This window comes from Mesoplodon mirus (assembly GCF_964341445.2).
Source record: "Mesoplodon mirus genome assembly, chromosome: 5".
Taxonomy (NCBI): Eukaryota; Metazoa; Chordata; class Mammalia; order Artiodactyla; family Ziphiidae; genus Mesoplodon; species Mesoplodon mirus.
The window spans coordinates 131,981,390-132,003,146 of NC_138980.1; the positions used below are offsets into that span (position 1 = coordinate 131,981,390).

At 40.0% G+C, this 21,757-nt stretch overlaps 1 protein-coding gene across 3 annotated transcripts in view; it reads right to left on the reverse strand.

The window, feature by feature from the left end:
* Positions 1-21,757, reverse strand: part of NLN (neurolysin) — a 92,520-nt gene that overhangs the window by 56,979 nt on the left and 13,784 nt on the right. For 2 of the 3 annotated variants that reach the window (XM_082623515.1, XM_082623516.1), the window contains exon 2: positions 835-1,094. In XM_082623515.1, the coding sequence (XP_082479641.1) occupies positions 835-1,094 (260 nt within the window). Of the gene's footprint in view, positions 1-834; positions 1,095-21,757 lie in introns of those variants that run through there. The other variant, XM_082623517.1, reaches the window with a different exon arrangement.

Below are 21,757 nucleotides of genomic sequence, written 5' to 3' on the forward strand. Positions count from 1 at the left end.
AAAGTGATCTATAAATCACAAAAAAACTATAAACCTAGTACCAAAAATATTGGCCATTATTAAAATTTGTTTTCTGGGCCTCCCTGGTGGCGCAGTGGTTGAGAGTCCGCCTGCCGATGCAGGGGATGCGGGTTCGTGCCCCGGTCTGGGAGGATCCCATGTGCCGCGGAGCGGCTGGGCCCATGAGCCATGGCCGCTGGGCCTGCGCATCCGGAGCCTGTGCTCCGCAACGGGAGAGGCCACAGCGGTGAGAGGCCCGCATACCGCAAAAAGAAAAAAAAAAAAAAAAAAAAAAAAAATTGTTTTCTTTCTCTGTCCTTTTAATGTTATTAAATACTTCTCCTAAACATGATTTTAATGGCTACATAATGTTACAGAGAGTGAATGTACCATAATTTACTTAGGTATTCTACTTGTTGACACTTAGGGGTTGTTTCCAAGCTTTTGCTATGATAGAGTACCTGTTTATACATAAGTTTATACATGATTTTTCCTATATCTGATTATTTCCTTAGATTATGCCTAGATGTGGAATTAATTACGGGGCGAGGGTATGAACTTCTTAAAAGTTTTGATATATATTGCTCTCCAGAAAGCAGTTGTAATGAGAGTGTACATTTTACAGCACCTCTGCCACATAATAAAATTTTTTAACTCACGTAATATAAATAATTCTAAGTAATTATGAATCATTAATCATTTAAGCAACTACAAATCATTATGTAAAAATCAACGTCTTGTAAAACTGGAAAATGAATTGCCAAGACAGGAAGCATAAAATGGTTTATGATGCCCACAAAATGAAATATTGATGTGCTTTTGCATCCTACCCACCTATATACTTCACTTCTACATCTGCCAGTGCCTGCAAACAGTTCTCGTAAGTTACTTCCTCAATGTCAAGCATTGCAATAGCATCGTACACCTGTTTGGTCTGTGCAATGAGCTCCTCAGTTCTTGTTTTAATTTGCTCTGGTGAAAGATCCCATCTTAAAACATTTCTGCCAGCTGCAGTATAGGAAGACATTGACTGAAGAGGAGACATCACTTCTTTTCTTAAAGTCATTCTGAATAAAATCCTGGAACCACCTATTCTACGAAGAATCAGAAAAAAGATAAAAATTAGGCATTTTGTTGGTGCAAAGTCAACACACAAATGTGTATTATCTAATTAAATTTTAAAGTAAAAAGAACTTTTTACTAAAATTGAGCAAATTTCTTTCAGGTGAATACACATGCACAAAACTAAATGCTCTTTACTTTCTTGTTTTCTTGAATAGTTACAGAGTTAATGGGATTTGGACTTTCCAAACACTAAATTGCTTATGGAATTAAATCATATAGAGAAATAAAGTTAGGTGTCAAAGACATAATAATTGTCCTTTATAAATTAAACCAGTAATCTTTCTTACTTAAACATTTTTCCTGTGCTAATATCCACCTACTATGTATGTAGAATCAATATTTTGATATTCAGCAAGGAAACATTTCCAAAATTCTTTCTATATTGAACAACAACTTAAAAAATGTTTTATCAAAATTTCATGTAAATCAACTATGGCAATTTGAAGTTAAGACTTAAAAAATAAAATCTGGTATAGCTATGGTATTATCCTAAAAGATAAAGGAATGGGGCTTCCCTGGTGGCGCAGTGGTTGAGAGTCTGCCTGCCAATGTAGGGGACACGGGTTCGTGCCCCGGTCCGGGAGGATCCCGCATGCCGCGGAGCGGCTGGTCCCGTGGGCCATGGCCGCTGGGCCTGTGCGTCTGGAGCCTGTGCTCCGCAACGGGAGAGGCCACAACAGTGAGAGGCCCGCATACCGCAAAAAAAAAAAAGAAAAGAAAAAAAAAAAGATAAAGGAATGATACCAACCCTTTACCCACTTAAAAAACACTGAAACTAAAAACTGATGCCATATGTGTATGCCATATATTATATAATATATAATTCTAAAACTTATAAAAATATTATAATTAATAGCTAACATTTATTGTGTTTAGGCACTGTACTAATTACTTTCCATTTATTAACTCAGTCCCTACAACAATGCTATGAGACAGATACTGTGGTTATTTCCATTTAGCCAAAGAAGTAACTAAAACACAGAGAAGTTAAGTAACTTGCCCAAGGTCACACAGCTGGCTACATGGTGGGAACTAGGATTAAAAACCAGGTAGTACAGATCCAGAACCCACTCTCTTAACCACAATACTAAACTTAATTCCTATTACCTTACAAGACCCCAAAACAACCATAGGCAGGACAATATTCCCTTTTAACAGATGATGCAGTTGAGACTCAGAGAGGCTAAGTGACTTGTTTAATGTCATTTGTTCAACACATATTTATGAGCATGCACTGTGTCTGGTCATTGTGACAGGCACGAAGGATAAAAAGGCAAATTGACTGGGACCCTGCTATTTATATCACGGAGAAGACTAATTGATAAACGGGCAATTGTACTGCATTGAGATGAGTGCCATGATAGGGTAAACAGGGAGAACTCTGAAAGAGCACAGAAGGAGCTTTTCCAGAAAGATTTTCTAGAAGGAACAGTGAGCAAGCCAAGATCTGAACAATGTGCAGAAATTATCCAAAGGTCAAAGGTTGTAAGGAAAGAAAAATCTGAAAAAGTTAAGTAGGGACTAGAGGATGAAGAGCCTTGGGAATCATTTGAGTTCAAACCTACTCTGAAGGCAATGACAGAGCCACTGAAGGGTTTTAATCAGGTGAGAGATGAGAAAAGACATGCATTTTAAAGAAATCACTCAAATTATAGTGAGTTGAAATGTTTAGAAAAAAGAGATCATTCCCAGAGAGAAGCTATAATGGTAACTGGGGCATAATATTATGGTATACCTAACTAGAAAATAGGGGGAATTGGAGTGATTTAGTAGATATTCACTAAGAAGAATCAATATGACTTGGCACTGAATGGATGTCGGGAGGAGGTGAGATACTCAAGGATGATGTCCAGGCTTCTGTCTTGGAATTGGAGGGATGGACAGAGGCTCTGTCGCTAAAACAGGGACTCAGATGAAGGAGGAGGCTCTCTGGTGGGACAAAGGGAAATTCAGTTTTGGACGTGCCAAGTCTGAAGCGGCTGTAGCACACGTTAGTGGAATTCATTACTAGTAAATGTAATTGGAGGAGACTTCCCTGGTGGTCCAGTGGTTAAGAATCGGTCTTGCAATGCAGGGGATGCCGGTTCAATCCCTGGCTAGGGAACTAAGATCCCAGATGCCGTGGGGCAACTAAGCCCGCGTGGCGCAACACAGAGCCCGTGTGCTGCAACTAAGACCCGACGCAACCAAAAAATAAATAAATAAATAGGTAGATATTTTTTTAAATGTAATTGGAATTACATGGGTGGTTGAACTAGCCTGAGGGAATTTGCAGAGTGAGAACAGAAGAACAACCGAGCTCTAACTCTAGTTTAACCATTGAGGTAGAAAGAAAACCAAGTAGGTTGGGTTCTAGGAATTGTGAAAAGTAAGCACTGAAAAAGGGAGTGAATAACAGTATGAAATGTTGTACAAATCTCAAGAAAGACACAAGAGTCTCTGTTGAATTCAGCAACAGGAACGTCACTGATGACTGGCAAGAGAAGTGTTAGGGGGGTGGTAGAAGTGCAAGTCATATTACTACGATCGAGGGCTATGGAGATGGTAAAGAACCGGAGAGAGTGCACCTCAGCAACTCTCCATAGAGCTGGCTGGGAAAACAAGGAGAGCTAACGCAGTATAAGAGGCTGAGACATACAAGGGTGCATTTTTAACATAGGAGAAGCCAGAATACTGACCCCCTTTAACTGTCTCTCCACAATAACTGATACTGTCTATGTGAAACATACTGGTTGATGGTTATACTCAAGGCTGGCAGACTATTTTCCAATGTATTTCCACATTTCTCCTTCAACCAGTTGAGTTATATATTCACCAAGAGTCACGTTTAATTGCTCCAAAACCTGTTTATGCTTACTATACTCATTTCCTTGTATTTTATAACAATTTTTTATTGGAGTATAATTGCTTTACAATGTTGTGTTAGTTTCTGCTGTACAATGAAATGAATCAGCTATATGTATACCTGTATCCCCTCCCTCTTGGACCTCCCTCCCCACCCCCATCCCACCCATCTAGGTCATCACAGATCACTGAGCTGAGCTCCCTGTGCTATACAGCAGGTTGCCACTTGCTATCTATTTTACACATGGTAGTGTATTTATGTCAAACCTAATCTCCCAATTCATCCCACCCTACTCTTCCCCCTGGGTCCACATGTCTGTTCTCTATGTCTGTGTTTCTATTCCTGCCCTGCAGATAGGTTCATCTGTAGCATTTTTCTAGATTCCACATACATGCATTAATATACAATATTTGTTTTTCCTGACATTTCACTCTGCATGACAAACTCATCTCTACATTCGTAGAGATGTGGATGAAGGTCCATCCACATCTCTACGAATGACCCAATTTCGCTCCTTTTTATGGCTAAGTAATATTTCATTATATATATGTACTACATCTTCTTTATCCACTCATCTGTTGATGGACATTTAGGCTGTTTCCATGTCCTGGCTATTGCAAATAGTGCTGCAATGAACATTGGGTACATGTGTCCTTTTGAATTATGGTTTTCTCAGGGTGTATGACCAGTAGTGGGATTGTTGAGTCATATGGTAGTTCTATTTTTAGTTTTTTAAGGAACTTCCATACTGTTCTCCACAGTGGCTGTATCAATTTACATTCCCACCAACAATGCAAGAGGGTTCCCTTTTCTCTACACCCTCTGCAGCATTTATTTTTCGTAGATTTTTTGATGAGGGCCATTCTGACAAGTGTGAGGTGTAGTTTGATCTGCATTTCTCTAATAATTAGTGATGTTGAGCAGCTTTCCATGTGCCTCTTGGCCATCTGTATGTCTTCTTCTGTGAAATGTCTATTTAGATCTTCTGCCCATTTTTTGTTTGGGTTGTTGTTTTGGTATTGAGCTGCATGAGCTGTTTGTATATTTCGGAGATTAATCCTTTGTCTGTTGATTAGTTTGTAAATATTTGCTCCCATTCTGAGGGTTCTCTGTCTTGTTTATAGTTTCCTTTGCTGTGCAAAAGTCATTAGGTCCCATTTGCTTATTTTTGTTTTTATTTTCATTTCTATAGGAGGTGGTTCATAAAAGATCTTGCTGAGATTTATGTTAAAGAATGTTTTTCCTATGTTTTCCTCTAAGAGTTTTACATTTAGGTCTTGAATCCATTTTGAGTTTATTTTTGTGTATGGTGTTAGGGAGTGCTCTAATTTCGTTCTTTTACATGTAGTTGTCCAGTTTTCCCAGAACCACTTATTGAAGGGGCTTTATTTTCTCCATTGTATGTTCTTGCCTCCTTTGTTATAGATTAGGTGACCATAGGTGCGTGGGTTTATCTCTGGGTTTTCTATCCTGTACCATGGATCTATATTTCTGTTTTTGTACCAGTATCCTACTGCCTTGATTACTGTAGCTTTGTAGTATAGTCTGAAGTCAGGGAGCCTGATTCCTCCAGCTCCATTTTTCTTTCTCAAGATTGCTTTTGCTATTAGGGGTACTTTGTGTTTCCATACAATTGTAAAATTTTTTGTTTTAATTCTGTGAAAAATGCCATTGGTAAATTGATAGGGATTGCACTGAACCTGTAGAGTGCTTTGGGTAGTTTAGTCATTTTCACAATATTGATTCTTCCATCCAGGAACATGGCATATCTCTCCATCTGTTTGTCATCTTTGATTTCTTTCATCAGTGTTTTATAGTTTCCTGAGTACAGGTCTTTTGCCTCTTTAGGTAGGTTTATTCTTACCTAAGGTATTTTATTTATTCCTCCTTAGGTATTTTATTTTTTTTTTTGAAATGGTAAATGGGATTGTTTCCTTAATTTCTCTTTCTGATCTTTTGTTTTTAGTGTATAGGAATGCAAGAGATTTCTGTTTGTTAATTTTGTATCCTGCAACCTTACCAACTTCATTGGTTAGCTCTAGTAGTTTTCTAGTGGCATCCTTAAATTTTTCTATGTATAGTATCATGTCATCTGCAAACAGTGACAGTTTTACTTCTTCTTTTCCAATTTGTATTCCTGTTATTTCTTTTTCTGCTCTGATTGCCGTGGATAGGACTTCCAAAACTATGTTGAATAATAGTGGCGAGAATGGACATCCTTGTCTTGATGTTCCTGATCTTAGAGGAAATGCTTTGAGTTTTTCACCATTGAGAATGATGTCTGCTGTAGGTTTGTCATACATGGCCTTTATTATGCTGAGGTAGATTCCCTCTATGCCCACTTTCTGGAGAGTCTTTTATCATAAATCGGTGTTGAATTCTGTCAAAAGCTTTTTCTGCATCTGTTGAGATGACCATATGGTTTTTATTCTTTAACTTGTTAATATGGTGTATCACATTGATTGATTTGTGTATGCTGAATAATCCTTGCATTCCTGGGATAAATCTCACTTGATCATGGTGTATGACCTTTTTAATGTGTTGTTGGTTTCTGTTTGCTAGTATTTTGTTGAGGAATAAATAATTGAGGGATTGTGGGAATAAATAATTATTCCCACAATCCCTCATGGATACACAGAACTGAGGCCTTAAACAAGGAGTCAGCCATGACTATGATTGGTTGGGCTTCCAAGGAAGTTGCAGTACAGGTGAAGGGACCGGCCATGGGATTACTGAGGTAGGGAACAGCAAGAGGGAGACTGATGAATAAAACATAAGACTTCTGCATCTCAATACCCTGTTCTTTTCACCACTCCTCTTAGTACAAACCAAATACTATGAACAAATTTTCATTATTGTTAAACAGCTTTAAAAGAAAATTATGTCAAACATTTCACTGATAAGATGACCTCCACTGGTTTTCATTTACTTCTGAACATTTATCAAAAGGTTGAGTGTTTGGCCACAGCACACCTCAGTTAAACTGATAAAGATGTCAGCAGCAAAAAACAAAACAAAACAAAACAAAAAGATGTCAGCAGCTCTACCTTGGCTGAACAGCTATATCAATAATCACCCTTGCACGGTTTCTACTGCAACTAATATAAAGCTATCCCTTCCTTAAAGTAGTATTATTTCCTAAATGTAGAAGGGGTAAGAAGAAAGGAACAGAAGTTAGAAATCATGATTTCATGGGTCAACAGAACACATGAAAATTTTTATCTTATACTTTCTTTTCTTGCCTTCTGGGATTTTGTCTTAATTCCTTTCAGGATTTAGAATTCTTGTTACCAAAGAAAAGAAATGGAGACAGAAGGATTCCCTTATACTTCTAACTAAAACATTTTGATCTATTGAGAATTTTTCTCCCTGCACTGTCTCTGCTTTTCCTCTTCCACAGTTTTTTTTGCTGAGTACCCCTCCTTTTCCCCTTTATTATGATTTCAAGCTCATTCAGTACTTCGGATGCTGGTACACTGATCTCTTCCTCCCCTTCAGTGTCTCTGCAGCCCTGGAGAACTGCACTTGGGTGGGAAAACCAGTGCACCTGCAGTCATTCTAGCAACTGTGCTTGTACCCTTGAGAATCTGGTGAGGATTTTTTTATTGACTTTTTGCAACTGAGAGCTACAAAATTTGAAAGCAGGCAATACACCATGATCTTGTCTTTCTCTACAGGAGTTATTACATGCAATTATGTGAACATGAAAATCTAGATTAAATCTGAGATTCCTACTGTCTGATTAAACTCTAGGCTTTTTTCCCCCCTACAAACTCCCAGGCTCTCTATTATTTCAGTCCCACTACACCTTCATTTTCTCCTGTCTTTAAAGCACTTTCAACACACAACTCTGAATTTCTAACCAAGAAATAATACAGAATACCCTACTAGAATTGACAAGAAGATTTGTTAGGGTTCTAGTCTCCTATGCCCAAAAACCAAATAAAGTATTTAGGCAAAGAAAGCAAGTAGTACAGATTTTGACTGAGATCACCAGGCTAAAGAATTTCGTTTGGACAAATGAGCATGCTACAGTTACTGTGAGTTAATTAGTGTCCTAAAACTTTAGCAAAACATTTTATGGAATGTACTTTCAGAAATGTTCTGATTTGCTGGATTCATTTTCTTTTGAAGCATAGTTTAAAGGCCTCCAAGTCCTCCCATCAAGGCGTCTTTGACCGTTCCAGTTCATACAGATCTGAGCTTCTATCACCTTTTATCTGTGCCATTCATTTTAGACATTTAAATTACTGTCATCCACCTGTCCAACTGGTTTGTGTATGCCAAATCAGACTAGGACTTGTCCAGCACGATAACCATTGTACATACCTTGTGTCACAATCCTAGCACATTGCTGAGCAAATAGAAGATGCTTTATGTATTTGAAATGAGATGGTATTGACGTGGCTAAAACATTACCGCAACACCAGCTCCCTTCATCATCACAAATAAACATCCATACAGGAAAGTGTGTTTTATTAGGGTCAGGACTAGAGTGAAACTCCACTATGTAAAATGTCACAACTTCCATTTCCCCAGACTTTACATTTAATCCATGCTCCCATCCTTTCCCTATAGTGTTACTGTGTTGTAGTACACATTTTGCATGACATTTCCTGAAATTTGCCCCAATTCTTTAAAATACTTGGCAAATACTCCTAGTATTTACTTTGGAACTAATGTTTCTCTACAAGCTATGAAGGCTGCATTTCATCAACCCCTTCGACTGGAATTTCTATACGTTTCTTTTAGTTATTTCTCATCTGGCTATTTTGTCAGAACCATTTCTTTTTAATCTTGATCCCTACTGGTCACAAAGTTGTCATTTTCAGCCACTGATTTAACTAAATCGCCCCTCTCCTTACAATTTACAGGCCACAGCTCAAGTCCAGGCTCCTTTCATCAGAGCACACGGGGCTCCTTAATTTTGGATTTCACCAGTGCCAAAGTCCAGCCATGCACCTCCCCAAGGCTCACCTGTTCTTTTAGGCACTTAGCCTACTTCTACCTTGAAGCCTCCAGCCAAGCAGCACTTTATCCACTACATCTATGCTTTCTAATACAGTAGCCACCTGTGGTTATTTAAATTTAAAGTAAATAAAATTAAAAATTCAGTTCTTCAGTTGCACTAGGCACATTTCAAATACTCAATAGCCACCATGGCAAGTGGCTCCCATAGTGGACAGCACAGACAGAGAACATTACCATCACTGTAGAAAGTTCTAATCAACAGTGCTGCGCTAGATGATCTCATTGCAGGAATGAGATGTACGCCTGTATCCTCCTATGGGTATCCTTTCTCTTTTCCACTCGCAAAGCAGTTCCCCTGTTGTCTTCTTCGGAGGGAAAAAGAACAGAGAAAGTGAGGAAGGGAGAACTCATTTTCTGAGTAGTTCCTATGTGCCAGGCAGTGTTAAAAACACTTATTTAATCCTAACAACCTTCTGAGAAATATGCCTGAGGAAGCACTATTTTTAAGAGCATCAGTGTAGAAGAAAAGACTTTTAGTTCTTTCTACATGAAGCAGGGCCAAAAGGTACCGACAATATCATTAAAATATAAAAAACACTTTTCTACAAGATTGTTTAAATTCCACAAATCCTTTATTTTTACAACTGATCATCAATCTTAATAAGCTGTGCTTACCAAGATAGAAAATTCAAGTTACAAAATTTTACCTGAAGGTTCTTGGTACTAGTCCCTCAACATATCAAACATATGTGAACTTACTGTTTTCTCTCTGCTGTAAGTGTCCTGTTATGTCTCACATTCCTGCCAAGGTCCCAAAGGTTAAAGCATCTCCAACTGGTGAACCCATCCCAGACTCCCAGTCTCTCTCCTGATACTCAAGTTTCTGTACATCCTCAACCTCTTCAGAGCACAGTCTATTCCACTGTCTTAATTGAAACCTGGATCCGTGCAGAACCCATTGCCTTCCCCAGGACGTGTGCTCATTCTCTCAAGCTCCTCATGCTACTGGGCCTTGTGACAGGGTGAACTTTCTCCTAGATCCCCAACACAGTTTCCAAATCATTACTGTGCTACAACCGTATTCCTCTGAGGCTGCTGCCTTCCTGCTATACTACTCGCTATTATCAATCAACCTCTTTGCCACCCCCTCACATTTATCAAGATTTCGCTCTACCTTCTTTTCCATCTTAAGCTCCAAAATCATCCCGGGAAGACTCTAAGGAGAGATGGATGAGCTATACCACTCCCTTAACTTCAGTTTCTTGACCTACTTCACTCCAAGAACCTTCATGCTTATTCTTCTTACCACCACTTGGAGATGCTCCTAAGAGATGATAAATTCTGATATTCTACTCTCTGATCACAACCTTCTATCTTTTCAGCTTCCATTTCTCTACTCCTATGATTCTTATTTTTCTATCTCCTTTAGACCTCAGGTCCTTTGATCCTTCTCTTTCCTCACTCTACTAGGCATCTCCTGTAGCTCCCCTTAGACCTGGGAAATTACTGCACTTTAGAGGGGCTCACTTTGGCCCTCCTGCATCTGCACTCTGATCAAAAGAGCTGAGAGGAGGTGCCCATGCAGAGCCTCACACCTGCTGACCACACAACCATGCTTTGAGTACCCAGGATCCCAGAATCCCTTGCTCAAATGGCTCCCAGAGCCTATGCGGGTCTCTTCCCTGGGTCAGTCCTCCAGAGGTTGAACTGTACCATTGGTGTGTACATCTCTTGGACTGAGGGGTGGTCATAGGTAGGAGAGGGTGTGGTTGGAGCTTGGACTTACAGGTGGAGATACCCATGCACATGTGAGGCCCCTCAAGGTAGAGGAGGGAGCCTGGGTGGTCTTCCAATTGGACTGTTCTCCCACGTTGCACAAATGTCAAAGCAAGCCTCATCCATCAACCCGACATCCTTCACTAAAACCCCAACTGCCCTGCTCCTAGTCCTTCTGCTATATCCACCTTAAACACCTCTGCCCAGGACCATTTTAACCAGCCACCTTCCCTATTCTTGCATCCAGATTTCTGAACAGGGCTATGGATTTTGATGTTATTATATCATGGTCTCTAATTTGAGCTGAACTCTCAAGGCTTCAGGAGATCCATCCATGAAGGTCTGCCTCCCATTTCCCACACCAATTACTTCAAACCATGACCAGCCTCCTCAAATTTCTCCTCTCACTGTCACTAGCTGACCTTGCTGCCTACATTACTGAGGCCATCAGAAAGAAATTCCCTCAACTTGCCACCTACAAACATAGCTACATCTGTATCATCTTCTCCTCTGTACTCCTAACTAGTATAATGGGTACGTTGTTCAAAGCCAATTTCTCACTCTGTGCTTGGGTTCTATCCCATATCCTCCAGGACATCACTCTGAAATATTATCTCTTTTAGTAGAATCTTAAATGTCTCATTTGTATTGCTTCTTTATACACATATACATGCTTGAGCACTTAGGTTTCTTCATCTAAAGAAAACAAAATCTTCCTTGATACTGGGTGCCCCACTAGAAAACACCCCATTTCTCCCCTTTCCTTCATCCCCCAGATTTTTCAGAGTGTTCTAGCCAGTCCTTGCTGTCTTCATGTCCTCAACTCTCTTTGACTCTTCAACCTCCTTCAGTCTGGGTCCTGGCTCATAAAAGATGAAAACTGCTCTCAGCAGGGTCCCCCATGATTTCTAATAAACCCAACTGACATTCTTCAGTACTTACCTATCCTGACTTTTTGTGATATTTGAGTGTTGCAATTCCTTCCTTTTTTACTCCCTCTGTTTTGGAATTTTTTTCTCCCTTAGCTTCTGTGATAATGATACCTCTTTTCATTCTATGTCTCTGGCTGCATCTTTACAATCTCCATCATCTGCTCTTTTTTTTTTTTTTTTTTTTTTGCGGTATGTGGGCCTCTCACTGTTGTGGCCTCTCCCGTTGCGGAGCACAGGCTCCGGATGCACAGGCCCAGCGGCCATGGCTCACGGGCCCAGCCGCTCCGCGGCATGTGGGATCCTCCCAGACCGGGGCACGAACCCGTTTCCCCTGCATCGGCAGGCGGACTCTCAACCACTGCCCCACCAGGGAAGCCCCATCTGCTCTTTTTTTTATCCTCTTCCTTACGATTCTTTAGTGATCCTCAGGATTCAGTTCCATGCCCTCTTTTCTTCTCTTTTCATTTTGTACACACTTCCTGGGTATTCTGGTCCACTTGCATGGCTACATATGCCACCTGTAGCTAAAGACTTCCACATCTGTATCTCTAGCCCAAATCTCCTAAGTTTTAGACCCATATAGCTAACCCTATTGGACAGCTCCACTTGGATGTCAATGGTCACATCAAACTCAGTAGGTCTAAACTTAAAGTGACCATCTTCCTTATTTCCCAAAACCAAACCTGTCTTCCTCCTGTATTCCTTATCCCAGTGAAGATCACCAGTGTGCATTCAGTTGCCCAAGTCAAAAACCTAGGAGACCTTTCTGGATGCCTTCTGATCTATTTTCCAGAGTGCCTGCAGAGTAATCTTCCTGCACGTTAATAGACTGTTAATAAATTTTAGGGGTGATGATAATACTCATCATTCATATGTGTGACAACTTTCTAGTTTAGGAGCATAGGTGAAGAGTGGTAAACTGAGATTGGGAAGTCATGAGAAGGACCAAGTTTTGTTTGTTTGTTTGTTTGTGGTACACGGGCCTCTCACTGTTGTGGCCTCTCCCGTTGCGGAGCACAGGCTCCGGACGCGCAGGCTCAGCGGCCATGGCTCACGGGCCCAGCCGCTCCGCGGCATGTGGGATCTTCCCGGACCGGGGCACGAACCCGTGTCCCCTGCATTGGCAGGCGGACTCTCAACCACTGCGCCACCAGGGAAGCCCTACATTCTTAACTACTATGCTATATTCATGTTGCACCTAAATCCTAGAAAAGGGAAACATCAGACGTGTCACCAACTGCACCTCCCTGATCCTCCATCCCACTTGTAATGGGGAGAGAATAAGGTAGGTAGTTAAAGCATGAATACTGACATCACTAGTCTGATCTGTTGTCTATACCACTCCCTGAAGGATTGCTGCAAGGGCTGTGGAGAAGTGCTCCACTTCAGCTTTCATCCAGCTCCAAAAAACAGGCCAGCTAGGCATGGCCACATTTTTTTTTTTTATAGAACTTTTTTAAAAAATAAATTTATTTATTTATCTTTGGCTGCATTGGGTCTTCATTGCTGTGCATGGGCTTTCTCTAGTTGCGGCGAGTGGGGGCTTCTCACTGCGGTGGCTTCTCTTGTTGCGGAGCACGAGCTCTAGGTGTGTGGGCTTCAGTAGTTGTGGCGCATGGGCTCAGAAGTTATGTCTCATGGGCTCTAGAGCACAGGTTCAGTAGTTGTGGTGCACGGGCTTAGCTGTTCCACAGCACGTGGGATCTTACACGACCAGGGCTCGAACCCGTGTCCCCTGCATTAGCAGGTGGATTCTTAACCACTGTGCCACCAGGGAAACCCCAGGCAGCAAATTATTTATGAATAAAGCAATGGGGAATTTAGAAGACACAGCAAGTAACTCTACCTTGGGGAGGTTCTTATATTTCTCTCACTCTGCACACACACACAACCTTAAAACTTGGTTCTCCTCTTTCTTTTATATTCTTTGTATAAAATACTTTATTATTATTATTACTACTACTATTATTAGCTGTCAGTAAACAGCTAACAGAATTGATCTAGAATAGCTTACTTTAATTTTATTTTGACTAGCGTTTGTGGAAGGTCTTCTAAGTATATTCCAGGAAATGTTACTCACATTAACTACTTCTAAACCCTTAAGTTCAATGTTTTAGTGTTCATATGTCAACCTGATCTATATAATCTGCATTGAAAATTTTTTAAATGAATGATACTTCTCCTGAAGAGCGTTTTGGTCTTTTTAAAAAAAACTCTGTTAGGAAAAAAGCACAAGTTTATTAATTAAGCCCCTACCATAGTACCTGGTACCCAGTTAATATCTGTTGAATGAATTAAAATTTCTGTGAATACTGAATGCCAGCCACAGGTTACTCGGAGATACACTAGGAAGGCTGAATGATCTGTTCTCCCAGGTCAGGGGAAGAATGAAGACATTCTCCTTCTCATTCCACTAGAAAGTAAGTTCTTTGAGAATGCAGACCGTGTCTTAGTCATCTTTTTACTTGTTGGCAAATGTGGAAGAATGTATCAGCGCATAGCGTATATGTTGTAACTGTTGAATGAAGTATAAGGAAGCAATGAAAAATCTAAATTAGCCTGTCTTAGAATGACTATTAGTTTCGGCCCCAGACACTAATAAGGTGATAAAGCAATCAAGAGAAGGTGCTAAGACAATGAAGTTGTTAAAGAAAAGTAATTAAAGTGATATATCAAAGATACTCTGAGTCATGGATAGATTATCTACAGGACATGCTGGTACACTTAGAAAGCAAAGTACTACAATTTGACTGCTCTTGCTTCCACCTGCTGGTATAGGAAAGTAATTTTTAGATTGGGCAGAAAATGTTTAGCAGCTCTAGAAAGAAACCTTATGAAAAGACTGAACTTTCAAAGTGCTCTTGCCAAAGTTACACAGTACACTGCCCATAAACAGCCATTCACAAAAATGTACACCATGAACTCAGTTACAAACATATTGAGAACAGAGCAGATCTATCCTAAACGTGGAGACATTCCAGTGGCCTTTATTCTGAGTAGCCTCCAGGATCTGATAAAGCCAAAAGCATTACTCATTTTCTTTTATTGTGCCATCCCGTTTTGGTATTCACAAATGTAGCATTTAAATTGGATGACTGAAGTGACCAGTGCAACAATAATGGTCCAATCTTGGTCTTACACAGTGAAAACATACTATTTTGGAAACAGTACCACATAAAATCTCAGTTGTGCACAATTTCCTATATCAACAAGGCTTAAAAGTAGAATTAATTATATTATACAAAGGCTCCCCTAGGAATGAATGATTTACTTTCAACTCTTTCTTAAAATGTTAGTGACCCATTTAAAAAAGGAAAAAAGGCAATTTTATTTTGGATTTTGGAATGTAATAGAAGTAAGTTCTTGTTTCCAAATATCATTGCAAATAAATGAAAAGGGCCTCTTCAAAGTCATCTTTTCCAAGCAATAGAAATAAAAATTAAAAAATGTTAGAAAGAAACAGCTTAAGGGTTTTTTTAACATCTTTATTGGAGTATAATTGCTTTACAATGGTGTGTTAGTTTCTGCTTCATAACATAGTGAATCTGTGTGACACTATAAATGTTTGTAATATTTCTACTCTTAATAAATAGAACTTTTAGGGCTTCCCTGGTGGCGCAGTGGTTAAGAATCCGCCTGCAAATGCTCGACCACAGATTCAAGCCCTGGTGGTCCGGGAAGATCCCATCTGTGGCGGAGCAACTAAGCCCACGAGCTACAACTACTGAAGCCCGTGCGCCTAGAGCCCGTGCTCCACAACAAGAGAAGCCACTGCAATGAGAAGCCCGCGCACCGCAACGAAGAGTAGCCCCTGCTCACCGCAACTAGAGAAAGCCAGCACGCAGCAACAAAGACCCAACACAGCCAAAAATAAATAAAAATAAATGTATAAAAAAATAGAACTTTTACAAAAGGTTCATATCACAAAGTTATAAAGAATGAAGTAGAAAAATCTCAGGTTCTGAAAATAAGAAACAGAAGATAATAGTCTAATTGACTTGTATAGGACAAGTGGTTTAATAATTACAGGTTTAAAATAAAGTTATAATAAATGAACATGCACAGACTTCTTTTCTTAAATCCTTTAACTGGCTTAAGAAAAGCCACCTGAGACCACAGAGCACATAAAATCAAGTACTGTGTCACAAATGAAATCAAGACTTCTTCAATAATTCATTAGTAAAGGGTGTACTCACATACATGGAAAACCACAACTCAAAAAGACATTCCACTTTTATTTTTCTCTAGGCGGATGAATAAATTGCTTCTGGCACATTGAATTGGTGTTTGGGCATAATTTTCAGAATTGAAATGCTTAGTAAATTGCTCAGGAGAGAGACTTCTCTCCTCAGTACAGTATTTAATACTTAGCCTTTTTTTTTGTTTTTTTTGGGTCATCTATGCATGGGTATTTTGTTGAGTGAATGATGATGCCCAAATCCTCTTCCTAGGCCTGGCTAATAAATAGTTTGCTTTTATTTTTAAAGACTGGTTCAACCACAAATGGGTGTTTATTATTTTTACATGTGACAATGGTATTGTGATTATTTTTGAAAAAAAAATTTTATCTCTTAGAGCTATTTATATACCAAAATACTTATGATTAAAGTAGTATCAATAAAATGTTGGGCATATGTTTAAAAATAATTGGAGGATGAAGAGGTATATGAAAAGAGGTTGGCCATGAGCTGGTAATTTTAAACCTATACTAATTTCATGACTTCTATTTGTGGCTGAAAATTTACATAATAAAAAGTAAAATTTTAAATTAAAAATAGCTCTAGTTGCTATTCTAAACTCAGACATGTGGTTTGAAAAACATAATAACTCAACATTAAAACAATACTCATGCTGACAAGCAGGTTAAAAGGGATAATAATGGAGCAAACCCCAAGGGAAAACTAGAGCACATGTAAGAAGAAGCTAGAAGAAACTACAGCACAAAATATATTTGACCAGTAAATGAAGGCTCATAAATTCACAGCTGGAAGGGGCCTAAGAAACCAGCTGGTTCAAATCCTTTAATTTAGGATGAAGCTCAGTGATGTTAAGTCAAGTAATTAACTATACTTCACTGCAGATACAGTGAATATTACATTATAAATGGATTATTAGAGAAGATTCAAAGTGATACTGCTTTCTAGTGTATCTAAAACTTGAGGCTGACAACTTTGGACACAGCTATCAGATGGCTGGCTTCCTACTTCATCTAGTTAATGAATGAGCTTCTAGTTGCTGTTTGGCCACTGCCACTACCATCAATAAAAACCGTGTCAAACATTTACACAGCAGGCACTGCTTTGCATATACTAACTCATTTAATCCTTTGAACAACACTGTGACAGAGACTCTATTTTATCTCCATTTCTAGAAATGATGAAACTGAGGTACAGAGGGGTCAAATAACTTACCCAAGGTCACACAGCTATAAGTGGTAACTCCGGCAGTCTTGCACTGGAGTCAATGCTGTTAAATACTAAATCACCAATCACACCATTCACTTTGGCAGTTCTGCCATTCTCTTCAAGTTGCCCACAGTTATTAACCTAACACCTTGTCAGTGACTGCTACTTTTCTTTACTCTTTCCTGTCCTTGTTGAGACAGACAGAGACATAATCAGAGGGCATGGTCCATGTGGCTCTGTGTTGACCCATGCCATATCCTGATTCTCCTGCTGGTCTGGCCAGCAATCCCTAGAAGCCAACTGTCATTTACTTATGTGAGAAATAAGTAAATCAACAGACTATGTGAGAAAGGAAAATAACAATGACACCTTGTATTTAATTTACTTCAAGATGGTAAAAATGATTTCAAATTCTTTGACTGTCTGTATATCAGAAGGCTACTCTTTAAAGCAGAGAAGAGAGTTTCCTCACCGATAAAAGATAAAAGGCAGGTTTTAAAAACACTTCCTAACAAAGATGAAGGGTGAATAACTACCAACCTTAGGTCCTTGAGTTTTGGAAGTCACACTGAAAGCAAAGAAAAGCACCTACCTGAATATAATACAAAGTCATTTACGCACTTATGAAGTGCTAATTATGTCCATGCACTGTGCTGTTTTTTTAATGCATTATCTCATTTAATCCTCATTGTATACATGAAGAAACCGAGGCAGAGAACAGTTGACAATCATGCCAGAGTCACACAACTAAGCAAGTGGCAGATCTGGGATGTGAAGCAGGCAATCTTATTCCAGAGTCTGAAATCTTAACTATTTACTAAGCTGCTTCTTTCAACCCCCAAAAGTTATATTATTTTGTATAAGCCAAGCTGCTGCTTACCAACAGAACAGAGTTTCAGAACTGGAGGGTCTAGACTGACTCTTTCAACAGCAGCCCCACAAGACTTGGTGAGACGAGGGTGGGAGGAGAGAGGAAGTCTAAGATGACCACTTTTGGCTTTGCATGGATGTGAGTGATAGCTAGAGGGTTCAGGAGGAGAAGCAGATTAGAATGTTTCCTTCTTTTTCTTTTTTGGGGAGAGAGTGGGAAGACTGGGGGAAATTGGAGCTTTATAGGCATTCAATTATAGACATGCTGAGTTTATAATGTCAGTAAGATATCCAAGTAGAGACGTGGAGATGCATTTGGAGCTCTGGGGAAAGTAAGCACAGAGCTAGCTGCTAAAGATAAAAGATGAATAAGGCTTTAAGGACCCTACTGGCTAGTATGGCAGAAAAACATACTAAAATGAATGTAGCAGATACTTATTGATCTTATGTGTATCAGACACAGATAATAACAATATCATGTAAATGCAGTTACAGAATTATATACAAGATGTTACAGTTGGACAGAGAAACAATACTCAGACTGGGAAATCAGAGCAAGCTTCTTGGGAAGGGGGCATCAACAGGAATTATCCAGGGAAGGATGGGGTGTGGTGTGTGAAGAAGCGTAAGGGCAAGCCTGGAATAGAGGACAGGATTAGCAAAGGCCCATTTTCAATCACTGGTAGAGTGTATTGCAAGAATTACAACGAATTTGGAAGTTAGAAATGGGAATCAGAGAAAGATGAGGCTGGTGAGGTTGATAGGCAAGATTCCATGGGTTTATTTATGTCATGCTGGAGACCTTAAACTTTGTATCGAAGCCCTGAGTGAGAAGCTAAGATCTGTATTTTATTTATTTTTTTATTAAAGTATAGTTAATTTACAATGTTGTATTAGTTTCTGGTATACAGCAAAGTTATGCAGTTATACATATATATCCTTTTCCATTATGGTTTACTATAGGATATTGAATATAGTTCCCTGTGCTATACAACAGGACCTTGTTGTTTATCCATTCTATATATAAGAGTTTGCATCTGCTAATCCCAAACTCCCAATCCATCCCTCCCCCACCCCCCTCCGCCTTGGCAACTGTAAGCTTGTTCTCTATGTGAATCTGTTTCTGTTTCGTAGATAAGTTCATTTGTGTCATATTTTAGATTTCACATAGAAGTGATATCATATGGTGTTTGTCTTTCTCTTTCTGCCTTACTTTCGCTTGGTATGATAATCTCTAGGTCCATCCATGTAGCTGCAAATGGAATTATTTCATTCTTTTTTTATGGCTGAATAATATTCCACTGCATATATGTACCATATCTTCTTTATCTATTCATCTGTTGATGGACATTTAGGTTGTTTCCATGTCTTGGATATTATAAATAGTGCTGCTGTGAACACAAGTGTGCATGTACAAGATCTGTATTTTAGCTAGGTACTTTAGCAGCTGTGGGAAGCATGAAAGGTCCGTTTTAGGAGGCAAAGGAGGCCAGTTAGGAGGCTTCAGTAATTTAGATGGACAACTAAATCAAAAGTGGTAGTAGGGGGCCTTCCCTGGTGGTCCAGTAGTTAAGACTCTGCATTCCCAATGCAGGGGGCCCGGGTTTGATCCCTGATTAGGGAACTAGATCCTGCATGCTGCAACTAAGAGCCTGCATGCTGCAACTAAGAGCCCACATGCCGCAACTAAGATCCCGAAGATCCTGCACATAGCAACGAAGATCCCATGTGCCGCAACTAAGACCCGGCACAGCCAAATAAATAAATAAATAAATATTTTTTTAAAAAGTGGGAGTGGAAGAGGAAACAATGGGTTCAAGAAATATTCAAGAGGTAAAACTGGCAAAGACAGGATGTCATAGTTTCCAGTTTGGGTGGGTGGGTTGGTGGGTGGGACCGTAGCAAATGAACATAGCACATTTACCCTTGAAAATAGAAAATGCAAGAGCAAGGTCAGGTTTGGGGAAACACTACTAGGTAAGTTTCGGAAATGTTGATCTTTTTCAGTGCTTATGACATACGCCAGGGTATGAAGCTGTGGTGATCTGGCAGTTGGATATATGAACCTGAAGGCAAGGAGAGGGCTCCGGGTGGGAGACATAGCTGTAGATGTATTCAGATGTACAATTCTTAGAATGGACCGGGGCATCTAAGGACAGCATGTAGATAAGAACACTGGGGAAGTCTAGAAAAGTATGGAAAGGAAAAGTGCATACCAGGTGGGTTGAGGGAAGGTTTCAGACAGCAGGGTGTGTGGGAGAGACTCCAGCATGTATGTCTGCTCAAAGAAAGGAGACAAAAAAAGGGATTTACAGTAGAAGTTAAGAATAGAAACTCGAGGGCCTCCCTGGTGGCGCAGTGGTTGAGAGTCCGCCTGCCGATGCAGGGGATACGGGTTCGTGCCCCGGTCTGGGAGGATCCCATATGCCGCGGAGCGGCTGGGCCCGTGAGCCATGGCCGCTGGGCCTGCGCATCCGGAGCCTGTGCTCCGCAACGGGAGAGGCCACAACAGTGAGAGGCCCGCATACCGCAAAAAGAAAAAAAAAAAAAAAAAAAAAAAAAAAAAAGAATAGAAACTCGAGAAAAACTAGGGCTTGAGAGGCAAGTGTCAGGAAAAGGAAGCTTGAAAGAAATTTGAGGATTGCTTGTAATAAAGGAAAATTAGGAATTTGATTCTCTGGAAGTCAAGAAATCATGTGTGGCCAACAGTGTAAATGTTACATGGAGACCAAGCAAAGTCAGGACTGAAAAGCATCCATTGCATTTGGCAACTAACACCCAAGATTTAAAGTGTCATCTGATTAGTGGCTCTTTCCTCTCTTGTTCTTTGGCAGCCACATCAAGCTGCTAATTCATACTGAAACCGAAAACAACTCAAGGTTCTAAATTTTTCCCATGTGCTGCTCTTACGTCATCCTGCTCTCAGATAGGTGATGTGTTTAGCTTAAATATAAGACTTCATATTTGATACTATTAAGAATCTCCTCCTGATTAGATTGGTGTTATAGTGAGTTGAGATCCTCTGGAACTTTAATTTTTCACTACTAATTTCATTAGTAGGTCATTTATAGCCTCCCCCCAGTCACTGATAAAGCATTTGTGACTTTCAATACTCACAAGTATCGACAGTCCTTGAATTACAATGGCTAGACTTAAGATTTTTGACTTCATGATGCTGTGAAAGCGATACGCATTCAGTAGAAACTATACTTCAAACTCTGAATTTTGATCTTTTCCCAGGCTAGAGATACATGGGATGATACTCTGTCATGATGCTGGGCAGTGGCAGTGGGCCGCAGCTTCCGGTCTGCCATGCAATTATGAGGGTAAACACCAATACACGTACAACTATTCTGTAACCACAATTTCTGTTTTTTACTTTCAGTACAATATTCAACAAATTACACGAGACATTCAACACATTATTATGAAATATGCTTTTGCTAATGTAAGTGCTCTGAGAACATTTAAGGTAGGCTAGGCTAAGCTACGATGTTTGGTAAGTAGGTGTATTAAAAGTATTTTGACTTTTCAACTTAAGATGCATTCATGGCAACATAACCCCACTGTAAGTTGAAGAAGATCCCTAGTCAGTTCTTAATTATCCAAGTCCTTAGGGCTTCCCTGGTGGCGGAGTGGTTAAGAATCCGCCTGCCAATGCAGGGGACACGGGTTTGAGCCCTGGTCCGCGAAGATCCCACATGCCGCGGAACAACTAAGCCCGTGCGCCACAAGTACTGAGCCTGCGCTCTAGAAGGTGAAAGCCACAACTACTGAGCCCATGTGCTACAACTACTGAAGCCCTCGCGCCTAGACCCCGTACTCCGCAACAA